This window comes from Fulmarus glacialis, unplaced genomic scaffold, assembly GCF_000690835.1.
Source record: "Fulmarus glacialis isolate BGI_N327 unplaced genomic scaffold, ASM69083v1 scaffold6875, whole genome shotgun sequence".
In the NCBI taxonomy this organism is placed as follows: Eukaryota; Metazoa; Chordata; class Aves; order Procellariiformes; family Procellariidae; genus Fulmarus; species Fulmarus glacialis.
Genome location: NW_009212257.1, coordinates 805 through 19,829, shown reverse-complemented (window position 1 = coordinate 19,829; position 19,025 = coordinate 805). Strand labels below are relative to the sequence as shown.

At 41.6% G+C, this 19,025-nt stretch overlaps 1 protein-coding gene across 1 annotated transcript; it reads left to right on the top strand.

The window, feature by feature from the left end:
• The first annotated feature begins 1,735 nt into the window (after positions 1-1,735).
• Positions 1,736-2,995, top strand: LOC104076807 (glucose-fructose oxidoreductase domain-containing protein 1-like). Its single transcript, XM_009577809.1, is given in 2 exon segments — positions 1,736-2,220; positions 2,222-2,995. Coding segments are annotated over 2 exon segments (840 nt in total). The 5' UTR covers positions 1,736-1,792; the 3' UTR covers positions 2,634-2,995.
• The last annotated feature ends 16,030 nt before the right edge of the window (positions 2,996-19,025 follow it).

The following is a 19,025-nucleotide window of genomic DNA, read 5'->3' as shown; positions in this document are numbered from 1 at the left end:
CTCCAATATCAAAGAGATGCAGAAAAAAATTATTCAGGAGCAGTGCTGAAGTGCTATAAGATTGAAAATGTCAACTCAGTCACCAGTAGCAGTCTGTAAAGATGAGAGAGAAAAGTGAGAAAGGAAGACCATGGCCACTGAATAGAGGATTCCTGCCTAATATAAGAGGAATACTTCTACTTATCTACTTATCCGATTAAGTAGAAGGCAAATAGGAGCAAGCTGAAGGAAGATCTTTCCCTTCTTGGCTCTTACTGGATGTGACTGCCCCTTCAGTGGTGACAGCCCTCCCTCCAGTTTCAGCTACTCAAATAGCAGCAGACAAAGACTGCGAATAGGCAGTGTGGATAAGCTGGTTATTGAATGTTTGGACTGTGACCCCCTTCTTCTTCCAGTCAGGCTGTTAAATATTCATGTAAGTGGGCTCAGACAGATCCCTGCCATCTGTCTGTATTTATATGACTTCATCCAAACAGCTCCAAAACATGTAAAATTTTATCCTCACGCTAGCTCTTTAAAGAAAAAGGGATTTCTCACCTATCTGAAGGGAAAAGGAATCAAAACACAAAGAGATTTAGCGAATAACCAGATTTATTCATCTGGACTCCAGCAGACAGGATCCAAATTCAGCACTTTTAAGTGCCAGGCCCAGCTATAGCCCCAGGCTCTCAAGGCAAAGATCATATTTAGTGCTATAAGGTGTTGTATAGCTCACCTAATATTGCTCATTAAGCATTAAAAAAATCTTTATATGCAACTATAAAGGAAACTGGAGACTCGCCACTATATGTGTGGATGGGTACAGAATTAAAGTATTTGACAAGAAGAAATCAATAATAAAACCATTATTCAGGCATCTCAGCCTGCACTGCATTCAGTTGCACACCTTGATGGCCAGATGAAACAGGACTGTCATGCAAGCTTCAGTAAACAGAGTGCCCATATGGGCAATTCTGTGACGGAACAGATTGTCACAGCTACGTTTGACCTGTTTTAGAGCAATTGTGGCTCTCCCTTGGCACTGTGGATGGGCTGTTGACATTTCAGCCTAGCTGCTTCAAAAAAATGAGTGCCATTGTCAGAATAGTGTGGCATTTTATGAGCGAGAAGCAATTCCTACATTTTAAGTCAAGCAACAAGCCCAGTACTTCTCCCTGTCTCCAGTCAGAGCCTCTTAAAGAGTCTGAATGGGAAGGATGAAGGAACAAGACCATTGAGAAGACAAGCCCAGACTTTTCAGTGTACATACATCAAGTTACTGTGGACGTGAGGTGGTGTTACTCATACGCTTCAAGGATTTGAATCTGAGGCTCAGATTCAGCTCTCGGAAGCCCCCCACCCCCCAGGTTGTCACAGAAGAGACGTCCGTGAGATAGCTGAGTTGGGGTGGTTGGTTTTGTACCTGCTCCCAGAAGGTGGCTAATGTGGGGTGGCAGTCCACCTTACCTTAGCTTACTTTCTTATCTGTCCAGGCCCTCACCTTCTTGCTATTTTTAGGCATGAGTGCATTTTGAAAATAAAAAGGGATGCATTTTCACTGTGGTGCTTGAGAAACTGTTACATGCATTTTGGTAACATACCAGAGGGGATCTTTCTGCCTTTAACACCATGTTGAAATGTTTTCTTCTTTCAAGGATCTTTCTCCTTGGCTTAGTCTTTAAGAATAGCCTTGAGGCTTTGAGCTTACTCAATCGACATGTTTTTGTTGATGTTTTTTTTTTTAAACTGTTTTTCAGGCATTGGAAAAAATGTCATCTGTGACCGAACAGCAACTCCCCTGGATGCCTTTAGGATGATGACCGCAGCTCATTATTACCCAAAGCTCATGAGCATCATGGGGAATGTTTTGCGCTTCCTGCCCGCTTTCGTGAAGATGAAGCAGCTGATCCAGGAGGGTTACGTAGGGGAGCTGCTGGTGTGCGAGGTGCAGGTTCACAGCGGAAGCCTGCTAGGCAAGAAGTACAACTGGAGCTGTGACGACCTGATGGGAGGCGGGGGCTTGCACTCGGTTGGCACCTACATCATCGACCTCCTGACCTTCCTCACCAGCCAGAAGGCCGTGAAAGTGCACGGGTTGCTCAAGACCTTCGTGAAGCAGACAGACCACATCAAGGGGATACGGCAGATCACCAGCGACGACTTCTGTACGTTTCAGATGGTCCTGGAAGGTGGCGTGTGCTGCACGGTGACGCTCAACTTCAATGTCCCGGGGGAGTTCAAACGCAGGACGGCTGATTGTAATAGGCACTGATCTCTACGGACAGAGCAACAGCTCTCCTCAGCGGGAGCTCCTGCTAAAGGACGCCACGCCGGTCAGCAACTCCTTACTTCCAGAGAAGGCCTTCAGTGACATCCCATCCCCCTACCTCCGAGGCACCATTAAGATGGTTCAAGCTGTCCGGCAGGCATTTGAGGATCAGGACGACAGGAGGACCTGGGACGGGAGGCCCCTCACAATGGCTGCCACTTTCGACGACTGTCTGTATGCCCTGTGTGTGGTGGACACCATTAAAAAGTCAAACCAGTTGGGGGAGTGGCAGAACATTTCGATCATGACTGAGGAGCCAGAACTGAGCCCGGCATACTTAATCAGCGAAGCCATGCGGAAGAGCAGGATGTCTCTGTACTGCTAGCTCCTCTCAGCTCCTAGGAAAGAATAGGAACCAGACAGCTCTTGAAGGAAATGGTAATTCAGCCCCTGTGAAGGGCTTGAGCATCTTAGAAACAGCTGAGGATACGGGAGAAGGAAATAACAGTGTTTGGATCAACTAAATCTGTTGATGGCTAAATGCCAAAATGATAAGGTCCTTAGAAATGCCCAAAACAGATAGGAGACTTAAGAGCTGACATAAGTTAACTGTTTTAATAACAGTATTAGCTGGCTGATTGGAAAGATATATCATGGACTCATCTCCTGCTTGCAGGTGCTTTCGATTATCCAATTGTGTTTACTGTGAAAGGTTGGGAAGATCCTTTTAGATCTTCCTTACCTACCAGAGGGCTGTGAAGGTACTGTCATGTCATTAAATTTTCTGTAGTGTCTGACATGAATGGTTCCTACCATGACAGCTGACACCACCGTGCTGTAGTACTACACGTCTAACCAACACACAGAATAATAGGACTTGGTGTGAAAGTGTCGTGTGATACGCAAAATCTTGGCAGCTCACTTTTCATACAGCTTGTTAGGAGCTTCTCTGTTGGTTTAGCTAGTTGTTTTTTGTTTTGTTCTGTTTTTTTTTTTTATTTAAAGCACAATTAAGTAGGAAAATGTGTGGCTTTTAAAACAAACCAGTCTTCAACCACAGTGCATATGCCCCACTATTGGGGGAGGGAGGGTCTTCTGTGAGCTCCCAGTAAGCTTCAGTGTTAACTGCACAGATTTGCTGATTAAAATGGGTTGTGCAAAGCCTTCATGGATGGCAAGTGGCATGACACAGTAGTGATAGTGGGTTTTATTATACAGCTGAACTCAGGCTAGTCTTATGAAGGTTTACACACAATTTCCTGTGTCTGGGACTGACTTTTGATTGAATTCATCGTGCATTTTGGTTTTAGGTGGAAAACAGTAGAAATCTAACCTGAAACCATATGATGCTCAGATGGGCAGTGTTCTTTTAAACCTTTGTGAACTCACACTTGAGAGATGCTCACCAACAATTAATTTCATATAGCTCAACCCAGAAGTTTTCACCTCCACCGAGTTGTGAGTGTGAGTGAAAAACAAAAGGGATAGGAAAATTTCCCGTCCGTTTCCAGGAGAAAAAATTATGTAAGACCCCCACCTCTTCACCTCCTTAAAGTGGCCAGCTACTGGTACTGCAGTAATTGTTCCCTGTCACCAGTGCGGGGGTGTACAAACTCTTTTGATATGTTTGTCCTGTTCTTCTTTTTAATATTTTAGATTGCAGTCTTGAAATAATATATTCTTTCAAGAATATATTCTCGAAAGAATATAGTGAAAGGCACATGAATTATCCCAGTAAACAGGGATACTGCTTTTCTGCATAAAGCTGCTCCAGTGCTCATGTGTTTACAGCGCTAGGTCCTCAGGTAGGAAAAAAGTAGAACACAAGCATATAGCACTAAATTATATTAAACTTGAGAAAAACCTTTTCAGGGTTTTTTGTAAATTTTGACTAGGGGAAAGAAGAGAACATTTGGATGGGCAGTAAATTAAAAGAGAAAAATATGACCCTCTTTCTCAAGGCCATCAGCTTAGTGTTGCCATTTTAGGTTAGAAAGAGAACTGTCAGAATAATTCAGATTTTTTTAAAAACACTTACAGTTTTGCTATTTTAGGAGCACTAAGGGCTTCTGTAGAGGCTTCTCCTACAAATGAATCCATCTGATTCCTGTATGCTCCTATGCCCAGTTTTAGAGCTTCATGTTTTTGAACAGGAGGGCATCAATAGTGTGGTTCATCTCATCTGACTTTAGCCAGCTGAAAGTCGGGTATCTTGTCCTGATCAGCTGTGCAAGGACACAGTAGTCACTACAGGGAGAGCTCTCCAAAGGCTGACTCAGTCATCCTAAGATTAATATAGAAGGAGGTGCCCACTGGAAATTCCTGTCCTCCTCCTTTGCAGAGAATCTTGGCTTCTAAATTTTTAGGTAGCTAAAGTTAGGGAACTGGACTCCCACCCCAAAATTTTGAATGTGTGTGTGATTTTTGAAGAGCATATGTGTGACCTTTTGTGAAATATTCCCCAATGTGTGACTGATGAAGGAATAATGTAATACTGCAAAACCACACCCAAACGGAGCATTGTTTCTATCCTTGTTGTTCTGCCAGTTCTAGCAACTGTCTCTGGGGCTGACCGCTTCTCCTAAGACCTCGGTCAAGCTTTCGTCATTCCTTCTTGGAAGCAGCCCTGGACAAGTTTGGATGTTTTTCCTAAAAATGGATTTCTCCGAGAATTCCTGAGGTAGTATCTGTGCCAACAGCAATTTCCCATTATAATTGTCATGGTATACCATGCTATCCAGTTCCTGCCCTGAAAAATACACGGAGAAATACAGAAGAGAGAATTTGATCAAGAAATCATCTCTCTCCCTCTCCTGAAAAATGGCATTAGCCCCAAGGGGATCAAGAGAGTTTTCATATAGTAAGGCAAAAGCCATTTATTGAAAATAGTGGCTAGTTCAAGTCATGAATGCAAGCCCAGTGGATAATTAACCATGTCTAGTTAAACATCATCCAAAACTGGAACTGAACATGGACCAAAATGCTTGTGAGTCTTGCTTCTTAGTTTGGCCATTGTGCTGGAATTGCTGTTCATGTCTTTGCACGTCGTTTTGGTTCACAAATGTTGACAGTTTTTCCTATCTTTATTTTCTTTTTTTTCTGTCTCTTTCTGGGTTTTGTGATGCCAGCTGGAAGAATATATGCTGGAATCCTGTTTGCCCTGCAGTGAACAGTCCCCAGGCTAGACACGGTGTATAGGGATAGTACTACTCAGTTCAACCTTTCTGTCCCAGATCCAAAGGTTAAGGTGACAGGCATCATCCATCCTCTGTGCAGACTTACTGATGCAGATAGCGCTGCTCAGCAGAAAGAAAATCTAATGCTTTGGTTACATAGCCGTCTGATGCGAGTATCAGTACTGGCTTGCATATGAGTTGAATCCTGTACAGCTGGTTGTGTGACCGCAGTGCTGGCCCCAGAGAGGCAGGCAGCATGAGCAGAGGCGGGGTGGGACCTCCTCTTCTGACGGCAACAGAGATCTTATGCTAGATTTAGGTGAAGTTGTTACCTAACTGGGATGGCAGCAGTAACTGCATACGTTCAGGATTGTATGACAGTTTTTCCATTCTCTAGGAGGTGAAGGTGCTGTAGTGTCAAGTGTAAAGATACTAAACTTCCACCTGGCTTAAAGGAGGAAGGAATTGGTTTTTTTATAGAATGTGTATTGCTATTCTGATAAATAGTTACTTTACAGTCTGGGATCTTTCTTGGCAGCGTCAAGCCCTCTGCTCTTTTGGTACAATTGAAAGTACATTGAATTGCCCTAAGTAGCCTCTGGAGTTCACGCTAAGTTTAAGAATTTGGGCAGCAGATAGCAGAGAGGTACTTGATTGAACTCAAAAGCGGTACCACACCAGGAAACACATATTTGGAATTGCACTTTCAATGCTGTTCTTTAACGCTGTGCCACAAGGTTTGAGGTGAATGCTGCTAGAATTGGTGCAGGCCTAATAGCCAAACTGGCTACTGCTGGAATTTACAGTAGCCCCCAAATGAGCTTGTTCATACACTAGGTAAGAAATGTTCATTCCTCTTTCCCAGGGCTGCTGTTGGAGAGGCTCTTTCCTTTGCCATCAACCTGTGCACGTAGGATACTGAACCTTATGGTCTGTTGCCAAAGACAAAAAGAGCCAAAGGGGAGAGCCCAGGTGAAACACTCTGCTGCAGGGGTCTCTTCCAGTGCTGGGACGGTCAGCTGAGAGAGGATGTTGTATTTTCCATGGGAATTGCATTGGGGTCCACACCAGAGGTAGGGCAACCCTACCCTGTGTGACAGCAGGGCACAACTGAAGTCATTCCATGTGCCCAAAGGGAGAGTGACTGCAGCAGGGAGCGACAGGAAGGTGTGTCTGCAGTCTGGTACCTATATGCCTGCACCAGCAGGGAGAATATGCTGGTTGTGCAGAGGGTGAGGGCTGCACCTCCTGAGGGTGATAGCAGCAGCCTTGCTCCACCTCTGTGTTTGGGAGCCCGAGAAGGGACTCTTCCCTCGGGGAAGCAGCATCCGTCTTATACTCCTGCTAGATCTGTGCACGTCCTCAGTGCTGGACTCAGTGAAGTCCTACGTGGAGGCATAACAACTCTGCAAGAGCTTGGGGTTTCCTATATCTAATATCATGCATGTGTTAAATTAGTAGTACTTTAGCTGCGTAGTTAGAAAATACCAAGTAAAGATGATACGTCCTTACCCATGTAGCCAATATGGCAGAGAATCAGGGCATGCATAGATGAGTTTAGGCTCAGGATGGGCTGCTGCGGAGTTCATTCTTTGCTTTGGCTGAAAGCATGAGAAATTCCTGCCCAGCCAGCATAGGGCAATCAGAGGCACTCTCCACTTTGTACTTAGTATTTCCTTCTTTTGGATAGCTTTCGAATCAGTGACTGTACAAGTGAACAGCTGTCCTGGAAGTTCAGCCATTCAAAAAAGGAGGCTTTTCTGCTGGTGTGGTCACAGCGCAAGGACAATTCGATTTCTCTGTTACCTTGTTTATTTCTGTGTCCATAAAAATGTGGAAAAGACCGAGACAATTTAAAATGACTCATTTCTCTAGGAAAAGAAAAAAGAAGCAGATTTCAGGTAAAGATAAACATAGTATCTTGAGGGTGTCTTTGCAGAGATTCAGAAATTACTGATGACAGAATTTCTTGTTGCTGGGAATTTTTATATTTGACTTTTATCTATGACCTTCAATATAAAATATCACAAATTTTGAAGTCTATTCACTGTTAAGTTCTGTATTTACAAGGGTTTAAAAGTACCCAGCAGACTTTTGGCTTTGTGCAGATACTCAACACTGCTGTGATGTTCCAGTGGCCCAGTGATGTATCCTTAAGTACGTATGAAACTCAGCATTGGACTGTTTGACCTCTGCAGTGCTCTCTGGGGATCTAGGACTAGCTGTGAAATGGCAGGATTATTCAGGACAGCAGTTTCTTGTTGTTGTCGTTGAAGTTGTTACTTGTGGGGGAGCAAAGTTTGTAAATTTTAAAGATGAAGTATGACTGAATAATTGGCAGTCTTACCAGCTTTAAAATTTCCTCTCTCTTGAGCTGCTGGATGAAGTCTGTCCAATAAAAATAATTTCCCCTTAACAATAACTGCCCACTTCCATTTGCTCATGAAAAGAAGAAATTTTAAGTAAATGAGGCTATACATAATGCTGCATTCATGAACTGATGTCATAACCTCATGACTTACTGAAGCCACAGCCTAGGCAAGTAATGACTTTTTCGAAGCTGCCAAATCGAAGCCTTGGGGTTGGGGAATGAAGGGTATCAGCTTAGGTCAAACTGAAATAGCTTCTATTCAGCATTTTCAGTTAAATGAATAAACAGAATGGCTATGGTCAATCCAAAACTGAACACAAAACATGTTTGTAGAAGATCATTTACATTTTTTCTTCTGGGATTAAGTTCCATTTTTAAAGAATGCTGTTTTGAAATGAAAATTTTTAAAAAATCCATCTTTTATGATGTTTTGGCATGTGTGAAATTAACTGTTTGGGGTTGGGTGTGGGTTTTTTTGGTTGGATTTTTTGTGGTGGTTTTTTTTTTAATTCATACTTCAAAAAATCCCATCCATTAGGTTCAGTGAATGTCCATTAAGGTCGTTCAGTGAATTCAGCTGCCCTTGGGCAGGTTTGGCTCTGAACCTGCAGCCTCACAGTGTCATGCAGTGACCCCATTTCTAGCATCTGAATTTGGCCATCTGGGTTTCATTTGTGTCTTCTTGTGGCAGTGGGAAAACTGGTTCATTACACGGAGTTGGCTACAGATAATCAAGATCCTTTTTGCAGCAGTGCCAGCCATCATCTTTAAAAGCACTTAACTCTATTAACTTGTTTACCATGGTTATTTATGACCTTCCAGCCATGTGCTGTCCATTATTTCGTTTTCTTTTTACACCAGCTGTCAGACTTGCTTCCCTCCCCTGTCTGTTTCTCATTCCATTGCAAGCCACGAGGCGAGTCTCCCTTGTTTCCCACTGAGCTCGCGCTCAGTCTGTGTTACACATGGCATAGAGGGTGGCTAATCTACAACCTGAAGTAACTTTTAACACAGATTCATTAAAGAATATGTTAACACCACAACTGCTCAAGTACGTGGCATACCGGATGCCCAGCCAGGGCAGGAATCAAAGCTCCCTGCTATGCTGTGCTTCTCAAGTGACACTCACTGTTTCTCTCTGTACTGCTTTTCTTTTATTTGATTTTGAAAATGAGAATATGTTCAGTTTGTTGCTGTGTCAATATTAAGTATATATTTATTGGTTTTCATACATACACACATATATAAAAATGCTATATATATATAATGTCAACGCATGGACATATGTACAGTAGATATTTTAAAGAGCTATTTATCAAGAAAAGTAAGTGTTATAAGTAAACAGAGTTTATATTTTATATATTATGTAGATAGCAAAAAAAAAGTGGTTAAATTATAGTAGGACTTTTGGGGGCAAGGGGGTGGGGTTGGAGAAACGGGCAAGGGTTGGTTCTAGCATTTTAAATAGCCAAACTACTTTGTATGGAAGCTGCCTGCTGTGCCTCTCGGCTGCAATATTTGTTTGTTTCTTCTTCTGGAAGATGATGTGCATTGTTACTTTTACATTGCTTGGGGAATGTAGTTAGTTTATTCTCAGCCAACTGGTGTGTGCTGCTTGAAACATGGTTTCCTGCTGTTCTGCATATTTGCATTGATGGAATAAAAGGATCTTAACTGGCAAATAAACACTTAAAAGGATGTGATCTCAGCCGTCTGTCATTTTTCCCCACACTTGTATTTGGGGGGGTAACCTTTGCCTGGTTTCTGGCCTGCCTGTTAAGTTCAACACATCGGGTTAAAATCCGTGGGTTTTGTGCTTGGGGGTGGGGATTGTGACGGAGGGAGAGAGGGAAGAAGATTTAACACTAAGCTAATTTGAAGGTTTAATGTTACGGCAAGGCCTGAACTAACTCCTGCTGATGTGTCCTGAGGAGTCAGTTGGTTTTATTGCCAACGGATGCCAATATGTCCAGTGGCATAGCAAAATGGGAGCACTGCACACCCCTACTGAGCACAGCATGGAGATCCTTTCAGGGCCCTCCTCCCTGCCTCCCCACCAGTGCCCTGGGATGCCTTTGTCTTCCCTGTCCTCGGCTCCCTCCAGTGACATCCCCATGCCTACCCGATCCTCGCTCCCATCCGCCAGGAGCTGTCAAGTCTTTCCCACTTACCCTGGTGCTCCTTCTCTCCCTTCTGTGTAGGTGTCTTATCAGCCTAGTAAGGAGCTTGTTACTCCGGCCCCTCTGGAGAAAACCTCACTTGAGTATGAAGCAGAAGATAATACGAAGCAGTGGGAAATTCTAGGCTCTGAGGAAAGATTTATTGCCTCTCTGATTGATTTGTAAAAAGGATGATAGAGCATTTCCTACATTGCTTTTTCTATTTTACAGCAGAGCACACAGAAAGATGTTGAATTCTACTCATGTCATTGCTCACTTGTTTCCCAGGCACTACAAAAGTACAGCAAATGTGCGGCACAAATCTGTGAAGGGATGGGAAATCATCATCACTTACCATGCACACTCCCCTCAGATCACACGATCTTGTGAAGTGAACTGTTTGGTTTTTATATATATAAAAATTTACAGAGTGGGTATAGCATTTACTTCATCCCAGAAATGCAGCATGTTAGCAATTTCTACTACTACCATTGCAGCAATCATATTTTAAAGAGGTACTGATATTCACATGCACATAAAATACATTTTTATTGGTTTTAATACACATTATTTTCTTAGGCTGAAGAGGAAAGCACAAGGCAAGGAAGAATCAGTGCCCAGGTCTTCAGGAATTATATTTTAATGTTTGCTTTGCCCTCATGAGCAAATGTAGTATAACCTTGCTCAGGTTTCCAGATCACTGTCTCCAACTAATCAATTAGGCACTGAAATAAAATAGGCCCAAATTTTATGGTATATCCTTTCCTGCCAACTTCATAGTAAAACAAGGCCTACTTCCATTTCAAAGGTTAAAACATAGAAATCTTTGGAAAACAGCACCTAGGGGAGCAATTACTTTTTGTGTCAGAGATACACTGGGATTATTAGTACACAGTTACAGCACACAATATATAACTGTATAGGTAAGTGCAAATGCAAGAGCAAGTATAAACATTCCACACTAATGAGGCTACATAAATGCTAACGTAAACATTTTCAAATGTGGGTCAGCTTAGTGAGACACTTAAGTGTAGATTTATGAACCCAAGTAAGAGGTCTAAATTTAATTATCCCCAACATGAGAAGGACATGGGCCTGTTGGAGCGAGCGTAGAGGAGGGCCATGAAGATGGTCAGAGGGCTGGAGCACCTTCCTGTGAGGACAGGCTGAGAGAGCTGGGCTTGTTCAGCCTGGAGAAGAGAAGGCTCCGGGGAGACCTTATAGCAGCCTTCCAGTACCTGAAGGGGGTCTACAAGAAAGCTGGAGAGGGACTTTTTACAAGGACATGTAATGATAGAATAAGAGTAATGGCTTTAAACTGAAAGACGGTAGATTTAGATTAGATATAAGGAAGACATTCTTCACTATGAGGGTATGAGGCACTGGAACATGTTGCCCAGAGAAGTTGTGGATGCCCCCCCATCCCTGGAAGTGTTCAAGGCCAGGTTGAATGGGGCTTTGAGCAACCTGGGCTAGTTGAAGATGTCCCTGCCCACGGCAGGGGGGTTGGAACTAGATGGCCTTTAAGGTCCTTTCCAACTCAAATCATTCTATGATTCTATGATTCTGCTTTTACAACAAACTGCAACAATAACTTTTGAAGAACCAAGGCATCCACAGCTCCCCTGGCTTGTTCTGCTGTTTTCTGGAGCCCCTATTGATTAACAACTATGTAGTAAAAACAATGGGTGGCTTGTAGCCATAAATATTAATCTGAAGAATGTTAAATGCATTGCATTGTTCTCTTCAGGAATGAGGAGTTTGCTGGGGCAGGGGTTATTAAAAAGTGCTACTGTGCCAAAGAGAAGATGCACTTAATGCCTTTGTTACTGTTTCCTGTTGGGTGGTGGAAAGCTGCGGAGCTCTTTGTGTCGCAGCGGTGCCAGCGGAAAACTCACGTTTCAGAGTGGACATAAGCGATGCACAGAACAACAGGGCTTTTTGCCCCATGTAATACTCCAGAGCAGCTCAAATAGGGATGAGACAGTGCGGCTCTTCCTAGAGCAGCCTTTCCTGGGGCTGGAGGCTGGGGGAACAGCCGCTGCAGCCCAGGAGCACGAAGAAAACGATTTTAAGTTTTTTTAAGTTCTGTATTTCCATACAAAAAGATATACATGTAAGCAAATGTTTCTTAAGAAACTGGAGGCCCCCTCCTCCACTATACATGGAAGTAATGTATATACAGATTCTTAGAGAAGCCTTTCAGAGTCTGCTCCAATCTGTTTTAATAACTTTGCAGTTAATCACATCTTGCAGATTAAAGACTTTTACAGAAATTATCATATCACATCCAGGCAGTGATGACAGCCTCTGAATGCAACCGGCTTTGTCACTTGTGCAAGTAAGTTTTACACAGTGTTTCAGCCAAACCTGAAAAAGCTCAGACCTGCATTTCAGACTTTGAGAATGCAGAAATAGTTGGAAATGGAGCTTGACTTGTAGCATAATGCATTTTCTTGGTGGCTTTTTTCCCCACTGCTGTCCCTAAATTGCTAGATTTTATTTTTTTAACATTTCTTTTCAATGGTGCTAGTTGTTGTATCTTCTGGACGTATTTGTGATGAAATACACTACTTACACTACTAATGTGACAAGCTCTCCAGCTCAAAAAGGAAGGTAATCAGATACAGCGTGAAAGTCAGGACCAGGATAAAAAGTAGATTCACAAGAAACAAGAATGTTCCTGGGCGCTGAAGATTGATTCTCTATCCTCTTGATAGAAACGTCCCAAACATGATTTTTGGCTTAGATCAACTTATATTCTTCTATATCATTTCTGTGGCACAGTTAGGAAGTTAGCACACAGCAGAGACTATTCCCACTAAGCAAGCTGCTTGTAACCACCCTTTTTTGGAGATTATGAAATTAATAAGAGGGCCATGGCCATTCTGTGCCAACTGGCCTTAATGCCAGTCCTGGGTGCTTCATCTGCTGCTGTAGATGTAGCTGAGAGCTGAGAACTGATCGATAGAATGGAAGGATGTTGGTATTACAAAACTAGTGTGTTAAAAAATGAGTCTATCTCTGTCCCAGCAGTAGGAAATTCAGGTATAAACTGTCCCGCGCTGTTTCAGCACAACATTTTTGGTTAAAATGGACTATTTTCCCATGCACTTTTCTATGCCTTTTGCTTGCAGTTCCATGACAGCAGAAACAACTTCCTGGAGGACGCTCTGCCCTTTTGGCCACAGACCTTGCTAGCTGGGCATAATTCCTGTTGTTTAGGCCTACAGGAGGAACAGGGCCTCTACGGCGAAGAAGGGACTGAGTCACTTGCTGATTAGACAAAGCTCACAGCTATCCACCCATGTTTGGCAAACTTTGTACTGCTTCACATGTTCGAAGTGCCTTGTAAAGATTAACAAATCCCCACAAAATGAGCTGTTGTGATTATTCCCATTTTGTAGCTGGCAAGGTGGAGGCAGAGGTGAAGTTGGTGAGATCACTCTCTAATGAATTTCTCTTTTCTCTGAATTTCCTACTTGGATTATTAGGTTTGCCCTCTCCCAGTAGCTGAACCCATCACTCAAGATGTCACTGTCAGAGGGCCCTCCAAATGTCTAAGATGATAGAAATGTCTAATTCCAGGCCAGGTACAAGCTCAGGTCTTTATGGAATTTCAGCTTACTTGGAAATACTCTTACAAATAGTAACTTTTTAAAATAATTTTTGATTTACTTGTCGCTTCTAACTTTTTTTTTTTTAAATTAAAGGCAGTTTTTGATAGGATTTTCCTCCTTTTATGGACTAAGTGGTCTGAACTATTTAGCTTTAAAAAAGGGTTTTAAAATTGTAGTGCTGGAAGATTTGAAATTAACATGCTGTTATTTTAATATATATAGAGTGATATTTGTGTTTATAACAGGATCTCATTGGCTTTACAAAGGAAGTACATACCATTACCTTCATCTTGTCTTTTGGAAAACTAGAGACAGAATGGCAAAACATGCTGTCCAAGGCCGTGCAGAGCAAGTCCATGACAGCCAGATACTAAATCCTGCTGCTTTAATTTCTAGTTGCCTTTAAATAGTTCTTAAACCTAATATAATTCTTATTCATTATAATTAATATAATTAGTCATGTATAATTAATGCCTAATATGCTGCTGCGGTTTGTGAATGCCAAATAAGCTAGTGTTGTCTGCACAGTCTAAGTTCAAATTCATCAGTTTAGAAAAGTGCTAGCAACACCAAAGCCAAAACCAACAGCTTTAAGTGAAAACATTTTGCATAATTCCATGTATGGAGGGGAAGGTGAGAGACACTGCACTCTCTATGCATTGACTTTAAAACCGCGCTGATAAAATTAGCACCAGATCTATGTGCTGACCAGAAAATCACTAAAATAATCTATCAGCCTGAAAAAGTCCAAGTCAGTTAGCATAAAACTGCAGTTCTGTTGTACGTTTCGAGTAAGGATGTTAAAGGAGTGTATCTGCCTGCACCCTATAGTTCACACTGCTCAGTCTCGCAAGGATTTCTGGTCCAAAACCCTTCAGAGAACACTCCTTTCAGTTCCCACTGACAAGTTCTCAATGGTAATGGCTGCAAATCGTTACCTGGAGAGGCAGATGATAGTCATCCTAGTGTAATTTGGAAATTTATGAGGTAAATTGTTCTGTGATTTTTACAGCTTTCCATCATTCTGTACAAAAACAACCAGGAAGCAGGACATTGGCAGCACCTTTAATGACTATAGAAATGCAGACCTAGAAAGCCCACATAGAAAATCATGATCAGGAGAGAGCTGAGACTACTTCGTCCTATCACAAAATAAACATCAGTCTGCCATTCCAGTTTAACAGTTTGTCTTCATATATTAAAATAAGCCTCCAAACCATGACAGATATAATTTAAAGCAATTAATTAGTTGTTGCTCAATCCTTTAAATGAATGCACTAGCAAAGCCCTCTGAGCTCCACCGACATCAAAAGCCTGCTTGTGTACAAGGCTCCCCTCCCCCTTGGTAGGCAGTCTTTCTGAAAGAAGGTGATTAAGTGACAAATCATTCTTTGGAGGTACAAGTGCTGTGTCTGCTGTGTTGCTTTGGTTGGATCTGATCCTCACTCTTACACTAGTGGTCCCAGTGAAGCCACTGGGTTAGGCTCTTGCCTTTGAGCCTAGGGAGCAATGAACTTGTTTCCATGGCCAAAAGTGCAAGCAGCTAGCCAGGTGCCGTTCTCAGCGCAGGTCCTGGCCGAGGAGGGTGGCAATGGTGAGCAACACCTGATCGTTTCTGCAATCCTGGCTGTTGAAATGATGCCTTGAAACTCTGGCTTGGCTAGGCTCGTTTTAGAGAATGTCTGGTTCAAATATGCGCAGGGACTGAAACAAACCGTCTCCATCCTGGGTCACAGGACTCAAGAGGAGTAAAATCCTTTGCAACTCCTCCTTCAGTCCACTGCACTGTGCAGTTTGCCCAGGCCCTAAAGTTTTGGGGATACTTGGTTGAGTGAGGAATACAGAATCTAACTACCATATCCAGCTTGTGACCTTGAATGAGCTTCTGAGCACATTTGTGGCTCTAATACAAGGAGAACTATTGCAAAGACTGAAACCCGTTCCTAATTCCTACTTGCTTTCTCATTTTGTGGCAGATACCTGCATATTGCCACTCCGTCTCTAACCATATATAGTGATCATAATAACTATACCTCATCCATATATACAAAATCTCTTGATTAGGATTCTCAAGGTGTATCACTTAATTTTCCCACCATTCCTAAACTGACCAATCTTTGTCTCATTGTCACCTCATTGTCACTTCTTAATTAAAGAGTAACAAAACTGACATAAGATTATTTGGGACTATTTATTAATTATGAATAGTGCCCCAAATGTGCCATGCTCACTGACAGCACAAAGCAGGTTTTTGATGCTATTTAAAAACTCGCAACCCTTCTTCAAACAAAAACATCAATCTTATCCTTAACACAGCTACTAATCACGTTGGTAGAAGAATAATTAGGGCAGGCACAGTTGATACCAGAGGTTAAGCAACAAATCTAAGTTATGACTAGAATCCAGAAGACATTATCCTAAAAAAATCACTAACACAATCTTAAAACAAATTCTATTTCCTTTATGTTTCGAGCAAGCAACTGCAATTTGTTACTTTCTTCGTAATTGTCTTGCAGTTTCTGTATATCTCTGCAGACAAAAGCATGTCACCTCTGAAGCGCTCTCATTCTCTAGCAGGATGAGAAAACAGAGAAGTAGGACACATCTGAACTTAGCTTTCCAAGTTCAGCCACTCACTGTTTTCAGCCCCACAAGCCTTTTCCTTGCTGTCATTTGGAGATGCGTATTCATGATTACCGAGACAGTGTTTGGTCTGCTTGGAGACAGACCTGCCTGTTGTGCTGCCATGCTAAAATGAAAGGCTGAATTCCCTTTTGCTGCCAAACAGTTTCATGATATTTTTATTACCTAGAGTGTTATTTTTTTTCCATCTCACTTCAACAAGGGATTAAGTTGTGAACATTTATAGCTCCAACATTTGCATTCTTCTCTCAGGTAAAATGTAAACAGCAGAGTGATGCTATTTTGGCCAGGAAATGAGGCCAAGCTTTTCTAGATGTCGATGTTCATAATGAAAAGGTTATGTGAATATCTAAGTAAATTGTCCTTTCCATTAACACAGCCCTACTCACCATCTGGAACTATTCATGCTTCTGAAGAAACAGGAGATGATATCTTAGAAAAGCTGAAATGACCAAACTTGTAACTCCTTTCCTGAACATCAATAATCTCCTGTTGTGATAGGAACAAGAGATGGTGCATTAGCAGGCTGAAAGCATACACTAGTTTTGCTACACTGTGAAGATATGATCAGACAAGTGTCTTTAAAAAAAAAGAAAGTGCATCTTCAGTCAGTTCTGAGCAAATGAAACCCACCTGAAATCTGAGCTTATTTTTTGTATATTACAACATGTCTTATAATGCCATGCAAATACGGATCTCCGTGCTGCGTAAAATCGACATTCCATTGCTCTGCATTTTCAACTTCTTTTGATAAATTCACATAACAAGGTGTGCTTCCGATAATCATCTGTAATTCCACAGATAGATCAGTCATACAGGAGAGACCGAAACCCTAAAGACTTTCTAAGAGCTGTAATATTCAGCAGCACATCGCTCCCATAAAATTATTCCAGCTTTAATAGCAAAAGCATTGCTTTTCATGAAGAACCATGGACACAATGCGGTTCATATTTTGCCATAAACAACATTAGCAGCGTTTGGCTTCCCTCTCGTGTGTCTTTGTATGTCAGTGAGTAATTCACTTGTGCAATATAAACATATCACTACAAAATACAAACACAGTAATACTCAAAAGTCACAGATAAAAATGAGAGATGCGGTATGCTAGCAGGGTATTAATTAGTTTGGCTCTGCTATCTCAGATAATCCCAAGCCAATTCCAAACCTATTTCCCTTTTATCTTTTATGTGTGCTACCTTTACTGATGCTATTGCAGTTTGAAAAATTCAATGTTTAGGTTATCATGGTTTGGACAGATGCCTAGGAAGGTATTATAGATTAATGATGTATTAATCAATCAATTTTATTATAAACACAGTCCTCCACTTGGCTGATTGACACCTGCAGCTATTCATGATGAAATTCTGCTTTCAATTTACAGTGGCAACAAAGAGATTCTGTCAATAGGAATGAAGATACTTTATGTCCCTAGACAAAGGAAGATAAGGTCATTATTTGGTTTATGAAAATGTAAAATTTCTTAAATGAAACATTTAAGTAATGAGTTACCTGTGTGCTTTACAACACCAATTTACAGCATATAGAGTCATTTAGCTATTTTCAGTGCAGGTGGATGTAGAAGGGCGGTTAAAAGAAATAAGGCTGTTAAAGTAATGAAGTCCAACTCTGTGCATGGCTGTCTTTCTGAAAAATTAGGTTGGACATCTTTGTTTCACTGTGTATGTGTCACCACATAATAATCATTGTAGTAATTAGCAGTTAATGCTCAACCTATCCTTTTAAATTCATTTGCAGTTTGAAAAGTCTGAAATTCACTTCTTTAATTCATTTCCCACTGACCTAAATATAATGCCGGTAGTCGTATTTACAACTTTGGATGGGATCCCACTATAACCTATTATCTGTATGTTAGAAACTGTTTACAGACACCATTAAGAAAATCTGTGTGTATAAGCAACATGATTAAGAAGCTTTCTATGTGTGGGGTTTAGAAACTTTACTAGGGGGAGCGCATTAATTTTATTGTTTTTCAGGGCAGGTATTATTTTTATGCTGTATTTTTATGCAGCTAAATCTTTCAGACCCTGATTTTGATTAGGAACTTTTAGCAATGCCATAATTGTTAGCATTAATATAATGCAATCCATAGCACAGTGTCTGATAGCTCAATGGCTTAAAATATTTCTGTATCTGCTGTACAATAAATTAGTGCTAAAATAAATTGTGCTAGCTTCAGCCTTTATTAGAGCACCATAATAGCTATGTGATACATCTTGACAAGGCCAAAAATGAATAATTAAAAATGATAGAGATTCGATTGAATTTCAGTATAGCTGTTTTCTGAACCTTGTGATACTGGTTAGCTCCCAACAGCACCAAACAGATCTCATCCAGTGACAAGTGCCATCTATCGATAAGAGATGTATCTGAGGTGAAGAAGCCAAAAATGACAAAAAATGGCACCAGCCTGCCACCTGCTGCCGTACAGAATTACTTCAAGAAGCATATTTGCTAGGCCTTGCACTGACTCAACAAAAACAATCCTGTGTGAACTGGGTTCAACAAAAGCATGTCCATTCTGCAACAGCGTGCTTTCCCCTTGCCATTTCCAAAGCGTTGGGCAAGATTAAAATAATGGGATGTTCTGTGCATTTGAAAATAGGCCACTTAACCTAGGAAGCTGTCTTGGCGGGTTCTAGTATTTTGAAATCTTGGTGTTGCTAACTCAGGTGTTCGATGGTCTTGTTCAAGTTTCTGCTGCTGGAAAGGGACCATGAGCTGAAAACTCAGCTCCTATTAAAAGCAGCTGCCTAGTCCTCGCAATCATACAATTAAAGGCTGGAAAGA